At 49.7% G+C, this 19,899-nt stretch overlaps 1 protein-coding gene across 4 annotated transcripts in view; it reads left to right on the top strand.

The window, feature by feature from the left end:
• ZNF777 (zinc finger protein 777) overlaps positions 1-17,842 on the top strand; it is a 28,204-nt gene extending 10,362 nt beyond the window's left edge. For all 4 annotated transcript variants that reach the window (XM_042926986.1, XM_042926983.1, XM_042926985.1 and 1 more), the window contains exons 5-6: positions 12,945-13,196; positions 16,638-17,842. In XM_042926986.1, the coding sequence (XP_042782920.1) occupies positions 12,945-13,196; positions 16,638-17,794 (1,409 nt within the window). In that variant the 3' untranslated portion in view covers positions 17,795-17,842. The remainder of the gene's footprint in view (positions 1-12,944; positions 13,197-16,637) is intronic.
• Positions 17,843-19,899: the final 2,057 nt, after the last annotated feature.

The following is a 19,899-nucleotide window of genomic DNA, read 5'->3' as shown; positions in this document are numbered from 1 at the left end:
CTCTGGAATCGCCTTTGGGCTTGTATCATCTACCTTGAAGGTCTGCAGCGAAGCTGATGCTTGTCCTTCGCAGCCAGACATCATTGGTGATCATATCTTTTGAAAAAGGATGACAGTCTCGCGGGAGAACTCATTGGAGCCTACAGCCAGGTCTTGTTATGAAGTAATGTCGCCGATTCCGGGACCTGTCAGCCGGCTTCCGGCAGGAGGCCCAGAGATACCGAGCAACGTCAACCCCGTGGACCGAAAGCAACGGCAACTGACAGAAGAGACAGAAGCCTGTGGAAAATGGGTGCTGGCATCCTTCAGAGAAAGCCAGTGGCCTTACTTCCTAGAGACTCACACTGAGAGTAGAGGCTCCTCTGAATTCATTCTGGCAGACAAAAAAGACGATTTAAAAGTAGGTGAGAACGGGGGCTTGGGGACAAAGTATAGTATCTGGCAGAGGGTCCTTTGGTTTGGAAGAAAATAAGCGTATCCAAAAGACTCGTGTGGCCACAGCCAAAAACGAAGGTCAGGTGAGAAGAAGAAACATATCTGAAGCAGAAGAAATGAGAAAGAAGGCCTCGGAGGCTGAGAATGAGAAGACGGGAGAGCGGTTTATGGTAAATACGCTAAGGTCCGGTCTGACGTCCCAGGAGGATTTTGTGGTCCACGCACTGCTTCTCTAGCATCTTCTTAGAAGCGCTGGGATGACAGCATCGATCCCTGAACCCCGTCGATGTGTTCACACCCTCATCACAGATGGGCCTCCCACAGGGGAGGGCCAGAATTGAAAGCAAATCACCTCAACCCACTCTGCCTCAGGCTGGGTTTGTTCTGGCACACGCACATCTGTGGCCCGAGCTTCTGTGGGAAGCGGCCGCCTCACAGAGGCTGCCTTGTGTGGCTGGAATGTGCCATTTGTTCCACTGACCATCTCTGGCGTCTCAGAGCCTGGACTGGAGGGAGGACAGGGGAGGACGTGGGAACCAACGTCACACAGGGCTGGCTGTGAACTCGCACCCCGGTGCAAGACCAGAGGCCCTGGCCTCTGGGCAGTGGGATTGTTCTGTGAATCTGCGGTTATCTGAGCCCCAGACGTGCTAGTGGTAACCTGCCTGTTCTTGTGTCTTCTCCCTGAGAAGGGTGGCTGCAAAACCAGCTCTGGTGTGACACCTGTGAGGAAAAGCCTAGAACGTTGAGAACTTTCACAGTTCCAAATGCATTGAACATGACAATTTTATGAACTGGCTAAGGAAAATTTATTCAGTAAACTGTTATTTATGGTTTGGATCCCTGAGGGCAAGGAGATCCAAAAATGATTCAGATATCGACTCTGCTCTCCAAATACTCAGAGCCCGGGCTCCCATTCGCGGCCCTCTGAGGGGGCAATAGAGGCCCGGCGAAGCCAGGTGCCGTTTTCACCTAACAGATGAGCAGAGAGTAAAACAGACCAGAAGGCATGGCTGAAATCCAAGGTCTCAGGCTTTTTAAAAAGCAATTTGATATTTTTTTAGTCTGTAAATACGTTTTAAATATTTCAAGTGTTCATATACTTGACCTAATAATTTCCTTCCCTTTCTGAGAGTCTATAGCACGGAAGAGAATCCAAACGATGGATTAAGACGTACAAATGTTTTGTTGCATGACAATAGTCTCTTAGCCACTAAAATCATAAGTGAAGTTTGTATACCATATGTTTCATTTGTATGTTTATTACTTAGTTCATCAATTTGCATATGTCAAGAGGCTTATAGTAATAACCAGCCCCCCTCTACCCCCCGCATATAAAATTACAGTAAGGAACGGTGGGAGAGCTGTGGAGGCAAGCATCCAAGCCCAATCGACTCTGCTGAGATAGGAGAGCAGAAAAGGCCTCTTTGGCAAGTGGAATGTCTAGTGGGAACTTAAAGAGCAAGTAGGAGTTCCACTTGCCCCAGGGAGAACTTACTGGAAGGAAGTCTGGAAGCTAGGAGACCAGGCGAAGACTTTTTGTAGTCCCAAGCAGGCGACCGTGGCGTAGCCCAGGAGAGAAGCGGGTATTTCCGAGATCTGTTTTGGCAGTAGAGACTTCGAGACAGCCTGCAGTTGGCGGGTGTTGACCGAGGGAGATTGTCCCCCCGCCCCGCCCCCCCCCCCCCGGCCTGTGACTGCAGTAGGACACTAGATGGAGGACAATAGGAGGTGCAGACCTAGACATACGACAAGAACATGTCAGGTTTGAGATCCCTGCAGGGGTTCCAGGAGAGAGTGTTGGTGTTGAGAAAGCAGCTGAATAAAGGGTTAAAAACAGAAATGTGAGCTAGAGACAGACATCTGGGCATTGGTAGCATAGGCCCAGTCTGGAGAGGGAGAGGAGAAAGAGCAGAGGCCATGCCCTTGGGAGCCCTGGATTTTAGAGTAAATTTGGCGATTTGGAATATATCAGTCTGGGTGGGGCCTAGGCGTTAATATTCTTTAAAAGGCTTCCAAGATGATTCTCATGCACAGCCAGGATTTGAAAAAGGAAGGATGAAGCAGAGGAACCGAAGGAAACGGAAGGAGTGGTCAGAAAGGTAGCAAAAAATTAGGATAGTTGGGGCCCAGCAGGCGGCTGGCTCAGTGGGTAGAGGATGCAAAATTCGGATAGCGCATCGTGGGGTATTTCAAGAGGAGGGCGCTTCCAGAAGCAGGGAGCGTGGTCAACCGTGTTGGATCCTGCCGTGCAGCTTAGTGAGGCAGAAACTGCCGTGTCCACCAGTGACCTCGGCAGGAGGAGCGTTGGCGGTGTGATGGAGTGGATGGAGGGGAGAATGGGGGGGGGGGGGGGGGAGCAGCGCCCACCATCAGTGAGTGGGGAGTGGAAATAAGGGGGCAGTGGCTGGGGGAACGGACCCTGTCTACTTAAGATGGGGATCGCTAACGCCGATGAGGGATACTGATGGCAGTGATCCAGTTGATAGGGGAAGTTAATGATGCAGAAGTGGAAAATGTAAATGTAACACGAAGTCCATGATGTAAACAAAGGATAGGAAAAAAAATTCAATGAAGAAATGCGATTTCATTATGTTTCCACTTGACTTTTTTTCCTATTTTCTGTATGCTTTGTAGAATGTTCTGAAGTAAGTATACATTACTTCTTATTCAGTAAAAATAATTTTTGACAAAAACAATGCATGAAGAAAGACTTCGAGTTAAAGATGGCAGGTTGAACATGTGTTTACTCCTACCTCCCAGAATCCTTCTAAAGCAAGAGCGAAGGGACTTTTAAAAGGAATGGACAAGGAGACAACAGCAACCAAATCTTGGAAGTCTGAAAGCAGATGGCTGGGTGATTACTGATTTAGAAAGCTAAATCCAAAATTGGTATTGGGGAAAGCAGAAAAGAAACTCGATTTGCACTCCACCCCCCATCCCTACTCAAGACTTGGGAATCAGCAGTACCAGAGACTCTAGGTATCTTTGGAAATGGGGGCAAAAGTGGTGTTAAAAACAGAAGATTGGTCAAACATCTTTTTTTTTTTTAATATTTATTTTTGAGAGAGAGAGCACGAATGAGGAAGGGGCAGAGATGGGGGTGGGCAGAGAATCCGAAGCAGGCTCCCACTGATATCCTGATTCGGGTCCAAACTCACGAATCATGAGATCATGACCTGAATTGAAGTCGGATGCTCAGCCAACTGAGCCACCCAGGCGCCCCAAAGTCAGAGATCTTTTAAAGAGGCATCTAAACACTACCATGTCCCCTCCGCTGCCCCCTTCAATCCCTACAACTGGCATCTGCCTCTGCCAACCCTGGTGGACAACCAAGGCTTACTCCCTGGAGAAGATGAACACGAGGATGTCTGAACGTGGACGCCAGGCACAATGGAGGGTGGGCACCATGCTGAAAACAAGGGAATCACTGAAACTTGACCTGCAGATGTTGAGATCTCCAGCCTTCCTCCCTAACCGGACTCCAAAATGATGCTGGCATCCAGGACGAGACCTCAGGACAGTGTATTCGAAGAGTCTTGTCCAGAGACTTTTGGGACCAGCCCAAGGTATTTCCCAGTGAAATGACTCCGTGAAGTCATCCTGTTGGGAAACCCATCACTAGCAAGCCCTACCTAAATACACCAAACTTTAAATCTCTTTTGAGTATTCTACTTATAAATAGAAAACCAAGAACCACAGACATTTGGGGAAAGCCTCTAATATACAGAGGCCAAAGGAAAAGAAAGCAGAAAAAATAGATTCCAAAGAAACATGGACCATGCAGAGAAATTTAAAAAACTATGTTTTGGGGCACCTGGGTGGCTCAGTCGGTTGAGCGTCCGGCTTTGGCTCAGGCCATGATCTCGCGGTTTATGAGTTCAAGCCCCGTGTCGGGCTCTGTGCTGACAGCCCAGAGCCTGGAGCCTGCTTCAGATTCTGTGTCTCCCTCTCTCTCTGCTCCTCCCCTGCTCACACTCTGTCTCTCTCTCAAAAATAAATAAACATTTTTTTTAAAACTGGAAAATATTTTCCAACGATTCTAGGGTTTTATATCAGCCAGACCCTTCTAATTAATGTGAGAAATGAAATCGAGACGTTTTCAAGGTCTCCTGTGCGCACCCTCTCTCAAAGTGGGGGAGGCGCTTTGCTGAAATGAGGACGTAAGCCGAGCAAGAGGTGTTAGGAGCTCCGACATGAGCGAGGCGAGGCAAATCCCTGGGGTGCTGCCGAAGGGGGATCCCAAGAAGACAGCTGTGCACCTGGAGGCAACCAGTCCAGACTGGAGCACATCAGAAGGTTCTAGAAAATTTTTCTTCAAGTAGATGAAAGTAAGAAATGCCCATTATATCTGAATGTTTTGAAGAGACCGTTACAGAGGAGGTTGGGGAGTTTAGAGCCCACTTCATGAAAACAGTAAGCTAAGCCAAGGGAAAAAAAAAGATCAACTCCAGGGAAAGCAAAAACGTTCGCAGACAAGTAACTGTGGTATATACTACACATTCGATTTTACGTAACATTTATGTCGTCTAGTCATGTGAACACCTGAAATTAATCCAGCCAGAGTTGCAACCTAAATTGGAAGGATGAGGGGTTTGGAAAAGATTTGCCTGGATGCGGAGGGATGGTCTTCATGTTCAGCTCTTGGAAGTCAATAGGTGATGTTTAAATTGAAAACTCAAGGAGTATCAATAGAAGTCTGTTCCTTAGAGTTAGGAAGGAGAATGACAAAGGAATCAGTTGGAGTTGCCTCTGGGGAACAGGAAATAGTGGTTGGGAGTGGGGGAGAGCTCTTTAAAAACACATTTTGAAAAACTATTTAACCCTTGGCCTGGATACATATATAAATTTTTTTTTTAAGATTTTTTTTTAACCTTTTATTTATCTTTGAGAGAGAGAGCGCACGAGCAAAGGAGGGGCAGAGAGAGAGGGAGACACAGAATCCGAAGCAGCTCCAGGTTCCAAGCTGTCAGCACAGAGCCGGACATGGGGCTTGAACCCACGAAGTGTGAGATCATGAACTGAGCCAAAGTCAGACGCTCAACTGACTGAGCCACCGAGGCGCCCCTAAGATTTTAAAAATTAATATGCCAAAAACTTTTAAAGTCTAACAGAAAGTGCAGCCTTAAGAAGGTTGGAAAGCTAGTGTTGACCATCATTGCTTTGCTTTGAGCTGATAGGGAAGGTTAACGTGGCAACACTCGTTTTTACTTTCCAGTAAAACTCTGAAGTTTCATCAGCGCAATTCAAAAAACGAATGCAGAGAAAGCGAAAGTCCCACGCAGTTCTCTCTCGCAAGACAACAGTTTATTCCTTCTAATTTATGTGCACATAACACACACACAACTTTAACTATATGAGACATAAATACCTTCTCATTGTAAAAAAATATGTATATATAGCAGTACGTACATTGGGAACTCGCTTTTTTCAATTGCGTCTCTTTGACTTCTTTGCATGTAAGAACGTACAAATCTTTTTTTTAGTAGCAGACTATAGTATTCTATGTATTGATCTCATAACTTATTTAAATGAACTCCCACTGATGTACATTTAGAGTGTTTACAAGTTTCAGTGCTTCACTAAAGATCCTTTGTAAGTAAATCTTATGCACTTGTCAGAAAGTTGTTTAGAAGTAGACTTTGTGGATAGAAGGGTAGACCCATTAAAAAATTTGATACACACCGGGGCGCCTGGGTGGCTCAGTCGGTTGAGCATCTGACTTCAGCTCAGGTCATGATCTCAGAGTCTGTGAGTTTGAGCCCCGCATCAGGCTCTGTGCTGACAGCTTGGAGCTCTGTCTCTGTCTCAAAAATAAATAAAAACATTTTAAAAAATAAATTTAAAAAAATTGATACATACTTTAAAAATGTCCCTTAAAACTGGGGTGCCTGTGTGGCCCCGTCAGTTGAACGTCCAACTTCAGCTCAGGTCATGATCTCACAGTTTGGGGGTTCAAGCCCCGCATCTGGCTCTGTGCTGACAGCTCGGAGCCTGGAGCCTGCTTTGGATTCTGTGTCTCCCTCTCTCTCTGCCCCTTCCCCACTCGCACTCTGTCTCTTGTGCACGCGCTCTCAAAAATAAATATTAAAAAAAAAAAAGTTCCTCAAAACAATTGTGCCAATTTATACACCTTCGGTTTTATACACAACCATGTGACTACCTGTTTTCCCCACACTGAAGCCGATATTAGGTATTATTTATCTTTTTATTATTTGCCCAAAGTGATGGCTAGAAAAGACAATATTTTGGTGCTTTCATTTGACTTCTGTAAGAGCAATGTTGAGCCTATTTTCGTACCTTTATTGATCACCAGGATGTCTTGTCTTATGAATTATCTTCTGCTTATTGTCCTTTGGGATTATTCATCTTTTTATTGATTTGTGAAAGCTTTTTAAATGTTAAGGGTATTAGGTCTTATTATGTATATAAATATATGGTTTACCTTTGTATATAGTATTTGTGTGGGGGTGGGTATGGCTGTTTTAAATTGTTGTGTGTTCAAATTTATCATTTTTTTAAATGTTTATTTATTTTTGAGACAGAGAGAGACAGAGCATGAATGGGGGAGGGTCACAGAGAGAGGGAGACACAGAATCTGAAACAGGCTCCAGGCTCTGAGCTGTCGGCACAGAGCCTGACGCGGGGCTCAAACCCACGGACCGTGAGATCATGACCTGAGCCGAAGTCGGGCGCTTAACCGACCGAGCCACCCAGGTGCCCCCAAATTTATCAGTTTTAAGTTTCTGCGTATTCAGATTTACCCATTATTTTCTTTATGGTGACTGGGTTTCACATTATGTGTAGAAATACTTACTCAGCCCCTTTTATTTAGTAAACATGATCACAGGTCTTGGGCCTGTGAGCTTTCAAAAGCCTCTAAAACTATTTGAAATCTGAAATAAACTATATTTTTTTGCTCCAGAAAACAAAAAATCGCAGAATATACATAATGACACATTTTAACTAAATGTCTGCAAATATAACATTATTTCAGCTTCACTAACTATTAAATGTGGTGCTCACAGACCCACCATACATTTGGAAACCATTTGTAGGATAGTATTTTTTTTCCCATCTTGCAGGGGTTCTTAGGAAGAATTGTACTTACAGAGATCACAAACCAAGCACAAATTAAAGAAGTCCCTCATCACCAAACAATGTCCAGGCAAAACTAGAGAAATTCTTTCCAAAACAAGTTACAGCTAAAAATGAGAGTGCGTATGTGTTGGGCACATTTCACGTTTGGTGTGGCTGGCCAGACGGCCTCCAGAAGGAGTATCTGAAGTCCCAGAGGGCGTGGGGTAGAGCCTCTTCCGCACCTCACACTTGTATAAAGAAAGAAAAAAGGAAAGGGAAGAAGCTGTGCTTTCTTCTTCTAATACTAGTGTGATTTCATTGTGTCTAAAGTCTTGTTTCATCAGTGATTTATTTTGATGTCGAGGTGCTTGTCTTGTTGGGAAGCCAGTTGTCTGCACTCCATTCATTCATTCATTCATTCATTTGTTCCCACTCCATTTATTTAAAACTTTTCCTTACTGTTCTGCCATTGGTCATAAACTATAGTCCTACAAGGGATGTGTCTTTATTTATTTTTTTTAATGGGAGAACAAATTACTGCCTATAATGTATATTTATTTTTGAGAGAGACAGAGTGCGAGTGAGGGACGGGCAGAGAGAGAGGGAGACGCAGAATCCGAAGCAGGCTCCAGGCTCTGAGCTGTCAGCACAGAGCCCGACGCGGCACTTGAACTCACGAACCGCGAGATCATGACCTGAGCCGAAGTCGGATGCTTAACCTACTGAGCCACCCAGGCACCCCACAAATTACTTCTTATAAATGCAATTTGGTTGTCAATACTGTTTCAAAAGTTGTTTGGGGTGGGGAAGTCTTTTTGATGGGAGACAGCTGGCTTCCCTACTGTCTAACAAATGGAAGGGAAGCATGAAAATGTATAAACATGGCACATTTTGAGGGAAAAAGAAAGAAACGCCATAGAGAGGAGTACAGTTACATTCAGCTGAGAGCATGGTAGGAGGCTTGGCAGAGTGAGGTCTCAAATCCCACAAACCGCCCCCCCATCCCCATCTTAGGAGGGAGCATTTCTCTGAGGTATAAAAAGCCCTGTGGGTCACAGAGACAATCCAGAACGCAAGGATACATGGCCGCAAGTGCATCGCGTCGGGACCCATATGGCAAATTCTTTTTTTTTTTAATTTTTTTTTTCAACGTTTTTTTATTTTTATTTTTGGGACAGAGAGAGACAGAGCATGAACGGGGGAGGGGCAGAGAGAGAGGGAGACACAGAATCGGAAACAGGCTCCAGGCTCCGAGCCATCAGCCCAGAGCCTGACGCGGGGCTCGAACTCACGGACCGCGAGATCGTGACCTGGCTGAAGTCGGACGCTTAACCGACTGCGCCACCCAGGCGCCCCCCCATATGGCAAATTCTTTCGCAAGTTAGATCATTTGCAATACTTTGCTTTCAACAAAATTGAAAGAGAACCTAATTAAGTTGTCAGCTAATAGGTCATTAGAAACAGTTTTTGATGGTATGTTAACCATGTGTGCTTTCATAGCATTATAATTCAGACAAATTCAAAGAATCAAGTGATGATTCCGTAACAAAGCTCCCGCCAGCCCATCCATGTATCTTTGTAAATGAGCTTTCCCAATGCTTGTATTTATGAAAATGAAAATTAGGAATATATTTGATTCTGAACTGTGTCTCAATCAAGCAATAAGAATATTCATTCTCAGGGGGCACCTGGGTGGCTCAGTTGGTTAAGTGACCGACTTCGGCTCAGGTCATGATCTCGCAGTTTGTGGGTTCGAGCCCCGCATCGGGCTCTGTGCTGACATCTCGGAGCCTGGAGCCTACTTCAGATTCTGTCTCCCCCTCTCTCTACCCCTCCCCTGCCCACACTCTGTGTCTCTCTGTCTCTCAATAATAAATAAATGTTTAAAAAAATTATAAAAAAAAAAAAGAATATTCATTCTCAGATAAGCAAACTAATAAAAAATTCCTCCCATCCTTCTAAGAGACATTTCTAATACATTTTTTGTTTTCTGTCTTGAATAACCACTGTGTATCATTCTATAGTAATAATAACTAAGGATAACTTAAGCCAGGAAGACAACGAGTAGAGAGCCCTGTGGTTAGTAGAAATGAAAGCAAGATTAATCTTTCAATTTACATACACATTTCTGTGGCAGAATGGTAGACGAGGAGACCCGTGAAAGTCTTCTAAGCATAAAAATATATTCTATGAGGATAAAATTCTGTGGGTAAAGTGGGAATGGAAATAGAAGTTCAGGGTGCAAAGGGATGATACAAAAATTGCAAGTATCAAAGAAGAACTTGTTTGTGTATTTTTTAAGTGAATAATAGCGGGTTTAAAATTGTTGCGGTCCTTAGATGCCACTGGTGACATTAAAAAGTGATAGAAAAGTTTATTTTAAAACATCAATTTTTACAGTACTCCAGAAATGACATCTTTTGCAGTTATTGAAGCATTTGATATGTTTATTCAAAAAAAAGTGCAAAGGGGTACCTAGTTTTTAAAGACTACTTTAAGGGGGCGCCTGGGTGGCTCAGTCATCTAGGTGTGTGACTTCTGCTCAGGTCATGATCTCGCAGTTTGTGAGTTCGAGCCCCGTGTCGGGCTCTGTGCTGACAGCTCGGAGCCTGGAGCCCGCTTTGGATTCTGGGTCTCCCTCTCTCTCTGCCCCTCCCCCGCCCGCACTCTGTGTGTGTGTGTGTCTCTCTCTCTCTCTCAAAAATAAATAAACATTAAAAAAAATTTTTTTTAAAGACTACTTTAGGGAGGAGGCAAGCAAAATGTTTTCAGGTGTTTGTGAAGTCAGGGAAGATCTTCTCCTGGTGCCAGAGTCACGGTCGTGCCTGTGACCCTAGCACAGAGACCAGGATTGCAGAGAGAAGCAGGCCCTGCTGGTGGAGCGCGGTGGCCAATGGCCCCGTGAACACTGGAAACTGGCAGGGTTAAGGGAAAGAGCAGAGGGGCCACTGTCCCCCCCCCCCCCCCAGTGGGAGAGGAAAGGGGAGGAAGCAGGATGACTGAGCTAGAGCAGGAGCAAGGCACCGACGTGAGCGTGTGTGACTCCATCTTCTTTGTGAGACAGAGAATGGGATGAAAGTGTTCTGGAGACTTGGTTGTTGGGGGGGAGGTAGGCACGTCCGTGTTTAAGGCTGCGGACAGGGCGTCGGGGACCATCAGAGCTGCCTTATATTGCCGCTACTCCCCACAGCTGGCAGGAGACAGGTTGGCTGCGTGGAAGAGGATTAAAGGGTTGCCGGGCATCGGGAAGAACGCAGCTTTGGGTCCCGTGGCATCAGCTGCTAGTAAGTGCACTTGGTGGCTCTGCTTTCTCGGCTTTGAGCTTGGGGATCACCAGTGCCCACGGTCAACAGCCAGGAGGCTTCACAGGGGCAGGGACTGTTGGCTTTGTTTACGAGTTTCCTGGTTTCTTTTCTCTTCCCACAACACTTATCACCCTCTAGCATACCATATAATTTATTAATTATGTTTATTGCCTGAGGTGAGATGTGTGAGGGAGGGGAGAAGCTCTGCTATGCTCACTGATGTGTCCCAAGCCATTCGAACACCCCATCGCCCATAGTTGATGCTCAGTAAATATGCACTGAATGAATGAATGAATGAATGAATGAATGAATGAATATGTTTAGGCATTATACATTTATAAGTTCCTTAGTTAACAAAATGATTTTCAACCGTGAGGGCGTTGATGCCGGCACAGCTCTCTCCATATGGAAGAAAGTAAGACTGAATCCCTACCTCACACTCTACACAAAATAAATTTCAGATGGAGCAAAGACCTAAATGTAAACAATAAAACCATAAAAACCTTGAGATAAAATCCAGGAGACCAGATGAACCATCCAGGGGCGGAGGAGACCCTCTTAACTAAGACAGAAAACCCAGAAGCCATGAAAGAAAGAGGGACATGGGTGACCACGTGAAAACGTGAAGAAAGCAGTCTGATAAGAGGTGGCACAGAGTCAACAGACAAACGTTAGATTTGGGAGTGTCTGAAATGCTGCTAAGGGAAGACGGGTTATCTTTAGCACAGGAACCAAAGGACCCTTACCGATCGACAAAAACAGAACACAGTTCATGCAGAATCAACTAGAAAAGGCCAATAAGTAAAAGAAATACTCAGATCACCCGAGTCAGGAAAGTATCAGTAAATTGTCAATTTACCCCCATCTGAGTGAGGAAAATTTTAGGTGTCTGTCACTGGCAGGGGTGTGGGGAAGAGGATGTTCTCATGCAGGTAGAAATATGAATTGTCACAGCCTGGCTCAAAAGGAGCCTGATGACTTCTACCAGATTAAAAATAACGACACCTTTGACTCCGCGGCCCCCGCTCCCGGGGCTCTCACGGAAATAATATCCCTATTTGATAGGCGGCCATGTAAATCAACATGTGATTGCAGCACAGTTGATCACGCAAAAAGACCAGAAACAAAAAAGTGAATGTTCCTGCGGGAAGGGAGTGGTTGGACACACACGCAGCACTTAGGAGCAGTGCATTAGCTGTGCAGAAATTGCCGCGCAGGAATTTCTACAGGATACCTGAGAGGGAAGAGGAGGTATATGGCAATTTTCTTTTTTTTTTTTTAAACCAATAATGGCCAGAAAATAAAAACAGATACGCATCAACTTGTTGCAATAAATAACCACAGAAGCATAGAGAAAAATACTAGGTTAACTACAGGAGTTGCCGGGGAGGCCATAAGCGGCGACAGGGGAATTGAGGGAAAGGGAAGGGCAAATCAAAAGAGAAAAATCTGTGCGCTAAAAGAGTATGTGCGAGATCCCACTTATGCAACATGATGGCCGTGTGTGTGTGTGTGTGTGTGTGTGTGTGTGTGTGTGTGTGTGTGTGTGTTGACGTTTGAAATCACCTGCAGGCCTACCGGCAAGTTGAAAAAAAGGGCAATGTGTGTAATCAGATGCTGTTTAACTAAAAACAAACCCAAGAGCTCCGAGTGTACGTGTGCTCGTGCTTGTTAACTGTGGGCCGGGGTGGTGGGGGTACTCGGGGGGCTCTGGTCTGTCCGTGCCGGACCCCTGGGGCATGGGCTGGAAGGGTGTGCAGGGTGAGATGGTTGGCCTTTTCGTTATTCAACTTGACTGTAAGGGAGAGAAACTGTCGACTTTGGCTGGCCTGACCCGGGAAAGGGAATTAAGATCTCTTTTTAAACCCTGGCAATACTATTTTAAAAACTGTAGGGGTTGTGGAACACAAACTCTGCATCTATTTAACTTTACTCCAGTTCGTACAAAATGTCCAGAAAATTCTGTCTACTCACTCAACATTGTATTTCCTCACGGTCTCTAAAATCAGAATTCTTGAAATGTAAAATCTAGGCTGCAGAAACCTTGGCCGTGCAATGACCATGTTCTGGGTTCTTTTGTTTCCCTCCCCCACCCCCACCCCCTACCCCTCCCTGCCCTCCCAGCACACGACGGGATCGTGATTAAGATCGAGGTGCAGACCAACGACGAGGGCTCAGAAAGTTTGGAGACGCCGGAGCCCCTGATGGGACAGGTGGAGGAGCATGGCTTTCAGGACTCCGAGCTGGGCGACCCGTGTGCGGAGCAGCCAGATTTGGACATGCAAGAACAGGACAATACGCTGGAAGAGTCCACCGAAGGCTCCAGCGAGTTCAGCGAGCTCAAACAGATGCTGGTGCAGCAGAGAAACTGCGCAGGTCAGTTGGAGAGGGTCCAGGCGTGGGGAGCTGCTGCCATCAGGCCCGCGGGCAGGCCCCTGCCTCGTGGGAAAGTTGGAGTTTCTCTCCGAACGGTCATGTGGCAGTGATCAGTGGATAGGTGTGACGTCCCCCGGCGTGGTCTCAGGTGCTGGTGTCCTGCCTCAGGATTTGTAAGAATCGGTCTCTGGCCTGGGCAGAAGGTATTAACAGCCAAAGACTAGGTCAGATGAGGACCCAAAGGGACCTCAGAGATTATCTCTCTCCAGCTCCCCTCCTTCTATAGGCAGAGAAGGTCAGATCAATTGCCCAAGGTCACGACATTGGGGCCAAGCTAGAATTTCTGTCTCCCGGTGTGTCCTTGATGGTTCTTAGGTCACTCTGGAAGCCTCAGTGACCCGGAGATCTCAACCCCCACAACGCATGCTTTTTAAAATACCAGACTGTACGGTCCCTTCCCGGTAGAATCGAGCCATCACTTGTGTTTGATCGTGAAACCTCTGGGTCACCCTTCTGCACACTTGGGAGTTCTTGCTCCTCAGGAGTTCAAGAACAGTGAGGAAGTGTCGCCCTCAGCAGCCTGAGCTCAGGACATCTTTTGTGGCTGATTGATGCTGAACGGTCCGGGCAGTCCTGAGAAAATCCCCATCTTGTCATCATGGTGTATTTCTAAAATGCACCATTAGGCTTAGTTAGCTACTGTTTTGTTCAGGAGTTCTCGGCGCTATTCATAAAGCAAATCAGCCTGAACCTTTCTTCAGCCACCCTCATCTAGTTTGGGAAATAAAATGATCTTCTACTTACCAACTGAGCTGGGAAGCTTCTGCTCTTTTTTCCCACATTCTGCATCTACTGTGGGAGGTAGGAATTAAGTGAGTTCTACCAAATTTTTAAGGAATACACTTAGGTTCTGGTTTTTGTTTAGAAGTTTTGTTTACGTGCAAAAGAGTCATTAACTATCCTATCAGTTTATATGCTGTTTGTACTGAGAAATGTGTCCACATCCATTTTTTATTTAATAGGTTTTTTTAAAGTATTATGCTGATGCTTTAAAAAAAATTGTTCACTTTTGTAGATGATTCCTTTGCAGTTTGCCTTTTTTGCACGTCATAAAATAGCACGGACATCTTTCTTAGGCAAAAGATGTGGATCTAACTCCTTGCTTTTAAAGAACTGCATGATATTCCAGAAATCCTTCTAATATACCATATGCTGTCTCTGGAAAACAGTGAAAGACACAGGGCAACCTCTGAGGATGTGCCACAGCAAAGCCTCACAATAGAAAGGCCAGAGTCCCCTCTGGGCACTCCCGTTAATTCTACTGGGAATCTTAGGAAATTACTGAATGGCACTTGGTGGGATTTGGAGTCCTGGGTTTTAGGGCTACCTGTTTCACTCTCATTTCACTGAAAAAAACAAAAACAAAAACTTTGATGCTCAAGGAGAGTTTTTTTTTTTTCTTTAACGTTTATTCATTGTTGAGAGAGAGACAGAGCACAAGCAGGGGAGGGGCACAGAGAGAGAGGGAGACACAGAATCCGAAGCAGGCTCCAGGCCCTGAGCTGTCACCACAGAGCCCGAGGTGGGGCTCGAACCCACAAACCGTGAGATCATGACCTGAGCCAAAGTCAGACGCTTAACCGACTGAGCCACCCAGGGGCCCCTCAAGGAGAGCTTAAATGTCCCAAGGCCCATAGTTCCCCTGGGTCTTTCAGAAACAACCCTCATTTTCAGGATAAGCACAGAGACAGCTAATTACCAACCTCTGAAGCTGCCTCCTCCTTCCTGATCTTTGAAGCATCCTGTTCCAAGGATGTTCTGGGTCCCTTGCTACTGAGAATCTGTTGTCCGGCCTGAGCGGGGACTGGCACGCTTATGTCCTGCCATGTCCTGGGTTCAGAGGAGTAGAACGGGCCGTGGCCCGGCGGTCACTAACAAATTTGTGGCCAAGACCTTGGCCAGCTCGCGCACGCTGCCAGCTCGTTTCCCCGTCAGCTGAGGAGACAGACTAGGTGGTCCCTAAGTTGCAAGCTCTGAAAAGGTCTGACTTCATTTACTTTATTTGGAACTGTCACTTGGTATCTCTGGGGTGGATGCCCCACGTCTGTGTTGCTCGACTTACCCTCTAAGAGATAGTGAATAAAAAGACACCAGTTGTCAGGCGAGAACTTGAAAAAGTTCTCGTTTGTTTGCTTTTAAGAATTCTGCAAATGCCAACTATTGCCGCGTCCGCCTCACAGGTGGGCCTAGAAAGGTGAGTGCCTTTCTCATGTCACACAGTGTGTGACACCAATTATCAGTGTTTAGGGGGTTGCCAAGTAAGTACTAGGCATCTGAGAAAATGCAAACAGGAGTCAGAGGCCACTCCTTTCCTCTAGGACTTAGGTGCTCGGGGAACACTATAGAACACCACGCAGAACAGCTGACAAGTTGGGCCCTAAAGGGCCAGCCTAGAGGGTGGAGGGCGGGGTGGAGGAGCACATCGTCCAGTCCGGGAGTTCGCAGAACACCCCCCACGGCAGAGCGTGGGGGAGAGGCAGAGGAGACCCCCCCCCCCCCCGACCCCAGCTTCAGGGTCGGTAGAGCCACCGCAGGTGAGTCCCCCACCTGTGCGTGCATGGTGCCACGTGAGGAGCCTGAGGTCCCCAAGTCCTGGGGAGGTGCACCAGCTTGTGCTGTGCGCTCAGGGGCGCTTGAGGGCTGCAGCTTGGGCAGGTCGAGGAAGGTTTTAGGGCAAAGACAGGATTGGAGGTGGGTGTTGTGTGACCCGGGTGATTTGGAGGCATGGAGAGGAGGGAGCAGTTGCTGGAGGAAGGCGAGTAAAGGCGCTTGAGGGAGGCCCAGAGGTGCGCTCACGAAAGGAGGAGACCTGGGAGACCTGGGAGCCAGAAAACAGTGACAGCCTGATGAGTCAGGGCCCTTTTCATACAGATGGTAGAAACCCACCTCCCCAAGCAGCCTAAGTGAAAACCGGAAGGCGTGCTTATTGGCCCACGATAGGAATCCATAGGTCCACCAGCATGCCAGCTTCAGGCACCCTGGACCCTAGTGGTTCCCCGGGGGGCTCCGCATGCTGGGTTCCTTCGTTCCTGCTGAGTACTGCCCGCTAGCAGCTTGGGGAGATGGGCGCCGGGCCGCCCCTTTCCTGCTCCCTCTGCATAGAATTCCCAGAGAGGGCTCCCACGGGCCACTGGGGGCCTGGGCTCCTTCCTGACCCAACCCCGAGGCCCGCCTGGGTCAGACACCCAACCCCGTGGAGGTGGGGGCCGCGGGGCGGCAGGGAGTGGAAAGGAGCGTTTTCCCCAAAGAAGGCACCGGGGCCGGTGAGACACAGGCAGTGTGTGTGGGCGAGGGTGAAGCCACCTCACCCGCCGGCGCCCAGGGCGGAGGCCCCGGACGACAGCTGACCTCTCTCCGTCTCTCTCCCTGTCCCTGGAGCAGAGGGGATCGTAATCAAAACCGAGGAGCAGGAGGAGGAGGAGGAAGAGGAGGAGGAGGACGAGCTGCCGCAGCACCTGCAGGCTCTCGGGCAGCTGTCGGGGCGCTACGAGGCCGGCATGTACCAGACCCCGCTGCCCGGGGAGCTGTCCCCCGAGGGCGAGGAGAGCCCCCCGCCGCTGCAGCTGGGCAAGCCGGCCGTGAAGAGGCTGGCGCCGCCGACGCACGGGGAGCGGCACCCGGGCGACAGCCGCGGCTCCTCGAGCCAGCAGCAGCGGAACCGGCGCGGCGAGCGGCCCTTCACCTGCATGGAGTGCGGCAAGAGCTTCCGGCTGAAGATCAACCTCATCATCCACCAGCGCAACCACATCAAGGAGGGGCCGTACGAGTGCGCCGAGTGCGAGATCAGCTTCCGCCACAAGCAGCAGCTCACGCTGCACCAGCGCATCCACCGCGTCCGCGGCGGCTACGCGTCCCCCGAGCGCGGGCCCGGCTTCGCCCCCAAGCACACGCTCAAGCCGCGCCCCAAGTCGCCCAGCTCGGGCAGCGGCGGCGGCGGCCCCAAGCCCTACAAGTGCCCCGAGTGCGACAGCAGCTTCAGCCACAAGTCGAGCCTGACCAAGCACCAGATCACGCACACGGGCGAGCGGCCCTACACGTGCCCCGAGTGCAAGAAGAGCTTCCGCCTGCACATCAGCCTGGTGATCCACCAGCGCGTGCACGCGGGCAAGCACGAGGTCTCCTTCATCTGCAGCCTGTGCGGCAAGAGCTTCAGCCGCCCGTCGCACCTGCTGCGCCACCAGCGGACTCACACGGGCGAGCGGCCCTTCAAGTGCCCCGAGTGCGAGAAGAGCTTCAGCGAGAAGTCCAAGCTCACCAACCACTGCCGCGTGCACTCGCGCGAGCGCCCGCACGCCTGCCCCGAGTGCGGCAAGAGCTTCATCCGCAAGCACCACCTGCTCGAGCACCGGCGCATCCACACGGGCGAGCGGCCCTACCACTGCGCCGAGTGCGGCAAGCGCTTCACGCAGAAGCACCACCTGCTGGAGCACCAGCGCGCGCACACGGGCGAGCGGCCCTACCCCTGCACGCACTGCGCCAAGTGCTTCCGCTACAAGCAGTCGCTCAAGTACCACCTGCGGACCCACACGGGCGAGTGAGCGCGCCCGCCGCCGCGCCGCCCGGCCAGGTGCGCCGCCAGCTGCGCGGCCCGGCCCGCCGCGGACACCTGCCCGGCCGCCGCCGCCGCCGCCGCCGCCGCCGCCGCGAGGCCCGAGCCGGGCGGGCGGGGGCGGGGCGCCCCCAGCCCCCTTGCCGTGAGCCCCCCTCCCTCCCTTCGTCCCTCCTCCCAAGGACACGGGGGTAGTGAGACCAGGTCGCTTGCTGCCGTGTTTACCGTGTTTACCGGGGGCCCCGGGGGGGCGGGTGGGGAGTGCGGGGACCTGGGGAACCCCCTTCGGGCTGTTAATTTCCTTGACAATAAAATGGATGAAACCAATCAGCACGGGGGGAGTGATTTGGCCGCCGGCCACTCGGAGGGACGGTGTAGGGCCACTTAGTTGGGGAATAGAACTTTATAATTACCTTTTGGATACTGTGGTTCTATTTGATAATAATAGAGTAATTTTTAAAAGACGAGCGTTTCCTGTTTGCCGTTTTTGTTTGGTTTTGAAGGGGAGGGTTGAGAAGGTGGCCGAGGGGCGTGTGCCTAGCGTCAGTTGACAGGTTCTCTGGAGCCCCTCTTCTGTGCCCACTCCCTGTGTTGGGTGGTGGAGGGGGCGCGGAGCCCGCGGATTAGAACATGGAAAAGGAGGCGAGCTTGTAGTGAATCCCTGGATGGCAGGGCAGACGCTCCTGGCTGCGGACCCTGGCGCTCGCCGTGGTGTGGGGAGGACAGTGGGAGCCGAGGGAGCGGTAGGGCCCGGTTGACCAGAATGGTCAGGGAGGGTAACAGGTTTGGAATGGGCTGGAGAGACAGTTCTGCGGCACAAGCTGGGCGCTTCCCTCGGGACCGGTCCAGATCTCCCGCCCAGCTTGAAATGCAGCTGGTGGGGGGTAGCGGGCCAGGGGTGCAGGGAGGGGGTAGGGAAGGGGTGCAGAGGCTCCTGGTGCCCGTGGTCGGAAGAACCACAAAAGGCTCCGGTCAGACTTTTTTTATGTGTATGTTGCGCCAAAGCTACTCTCTGGGTTTGTGAAATGCACGAACGCACCCTGGTTGTAGGTGTTGGTTCATCTCTGATGACCCCCCAGTGAGGCGCCCAGAGAGAAACTGCAGGTGCATTACTTTGCCCACCGGAGCGGCTTATTCTCAACTGCTCCTGGGCTTGGCAGTGACCCAGAGAGAATTCGGACAATTTGAAGGGACAATTCATGGAGGCTAGCAGAGGGCCAAGCTCAGCCTGGTAAACGGGGGAGGCCAGGCTTCTGCTGAAAAACGGGGAGAACAGCCCACGAGACAAGAAGTGCTCAGGGGAGGCAGGTTAAGCCGTGAGTCAGGGTAGAGAGGAGCGGATGGCGGACAAGAGGATCGGAAAAGGGAATCTGAGGGAGAAGGTGCCTTGTCATTGACTCTGCAGAGACCCAGAGGTCGTCAACTGCCTCCTTTATCAGGATGCATAAACTGAGGCACAGAGAGGGGAGGTGTTGCTCAAGGTCTCACATTTGAAAGGATCTGACTTTTCTGGAAAGTTTCTGCAAGGCTGGTAGGACATTAGAACAAGCAGCTGGAGGCCAGGAGGAGGCCGGGGCTAGTGCGAGGGGCTTGCAAGGCCAGCCTTGGTCCTGGGCTGCGGAACCAGCTGAAGAGCAGTCAGATCCAGGAGCAGGCAGTGAGGCAGACCACAGGGGGAGGAGCCTGGAGGAGTCAGAAGAGCTTCTCCACGAGGGTGGTGACGGAGCCCATCCTGGGCTGCAGAGGATTCCACGGAGGAGAGAAATGGGCCAGGCCTTCTCGGCAGGGGGATCCTTAAAGGGGGAGGTATGGCAAATGAGCTCCAATGTTAAGAAGCAGTGACTGATGAAACCCACTGAGCTGGAGAAAGGGCTTGGGGAGGAAACCAAGGTCAAAAAGGTTGGCTTAAAGCAGATTCTGCGTGCAGAGGGGGTTTTGGACCTAAGACTTTGTGACGGTGGGGTTTGATTTGCTCTCGTGTGGGAAACCCTTGCCAAGCAGGACAGGCTTGATACGGACAGATAGCAGGAGACCGAAGCGGACCGGGAGGGAAACGTGCCGTGGTCAGACATCTGGGGGAAGCAGCCGTGTGCA

This window comes from Panthera leo, chromosome A2, assembly GCF_018350215.1.
Source record: "Panthera leo isolate Ple1 chromosome A2, P.leo_Ple1_pat1.1, whole genome shotgun sequence".
NCBI classification, from domain to species: Eukaryota; Metazoa; Chordata; class Mammalia; order Carnivora; family Felidae; genus Panthera; species Panthera leo.
Note: the sequence above shows the minus strand (reverse complement) of the source record. Positions and strands in the feature narration are given on the sequence as shown.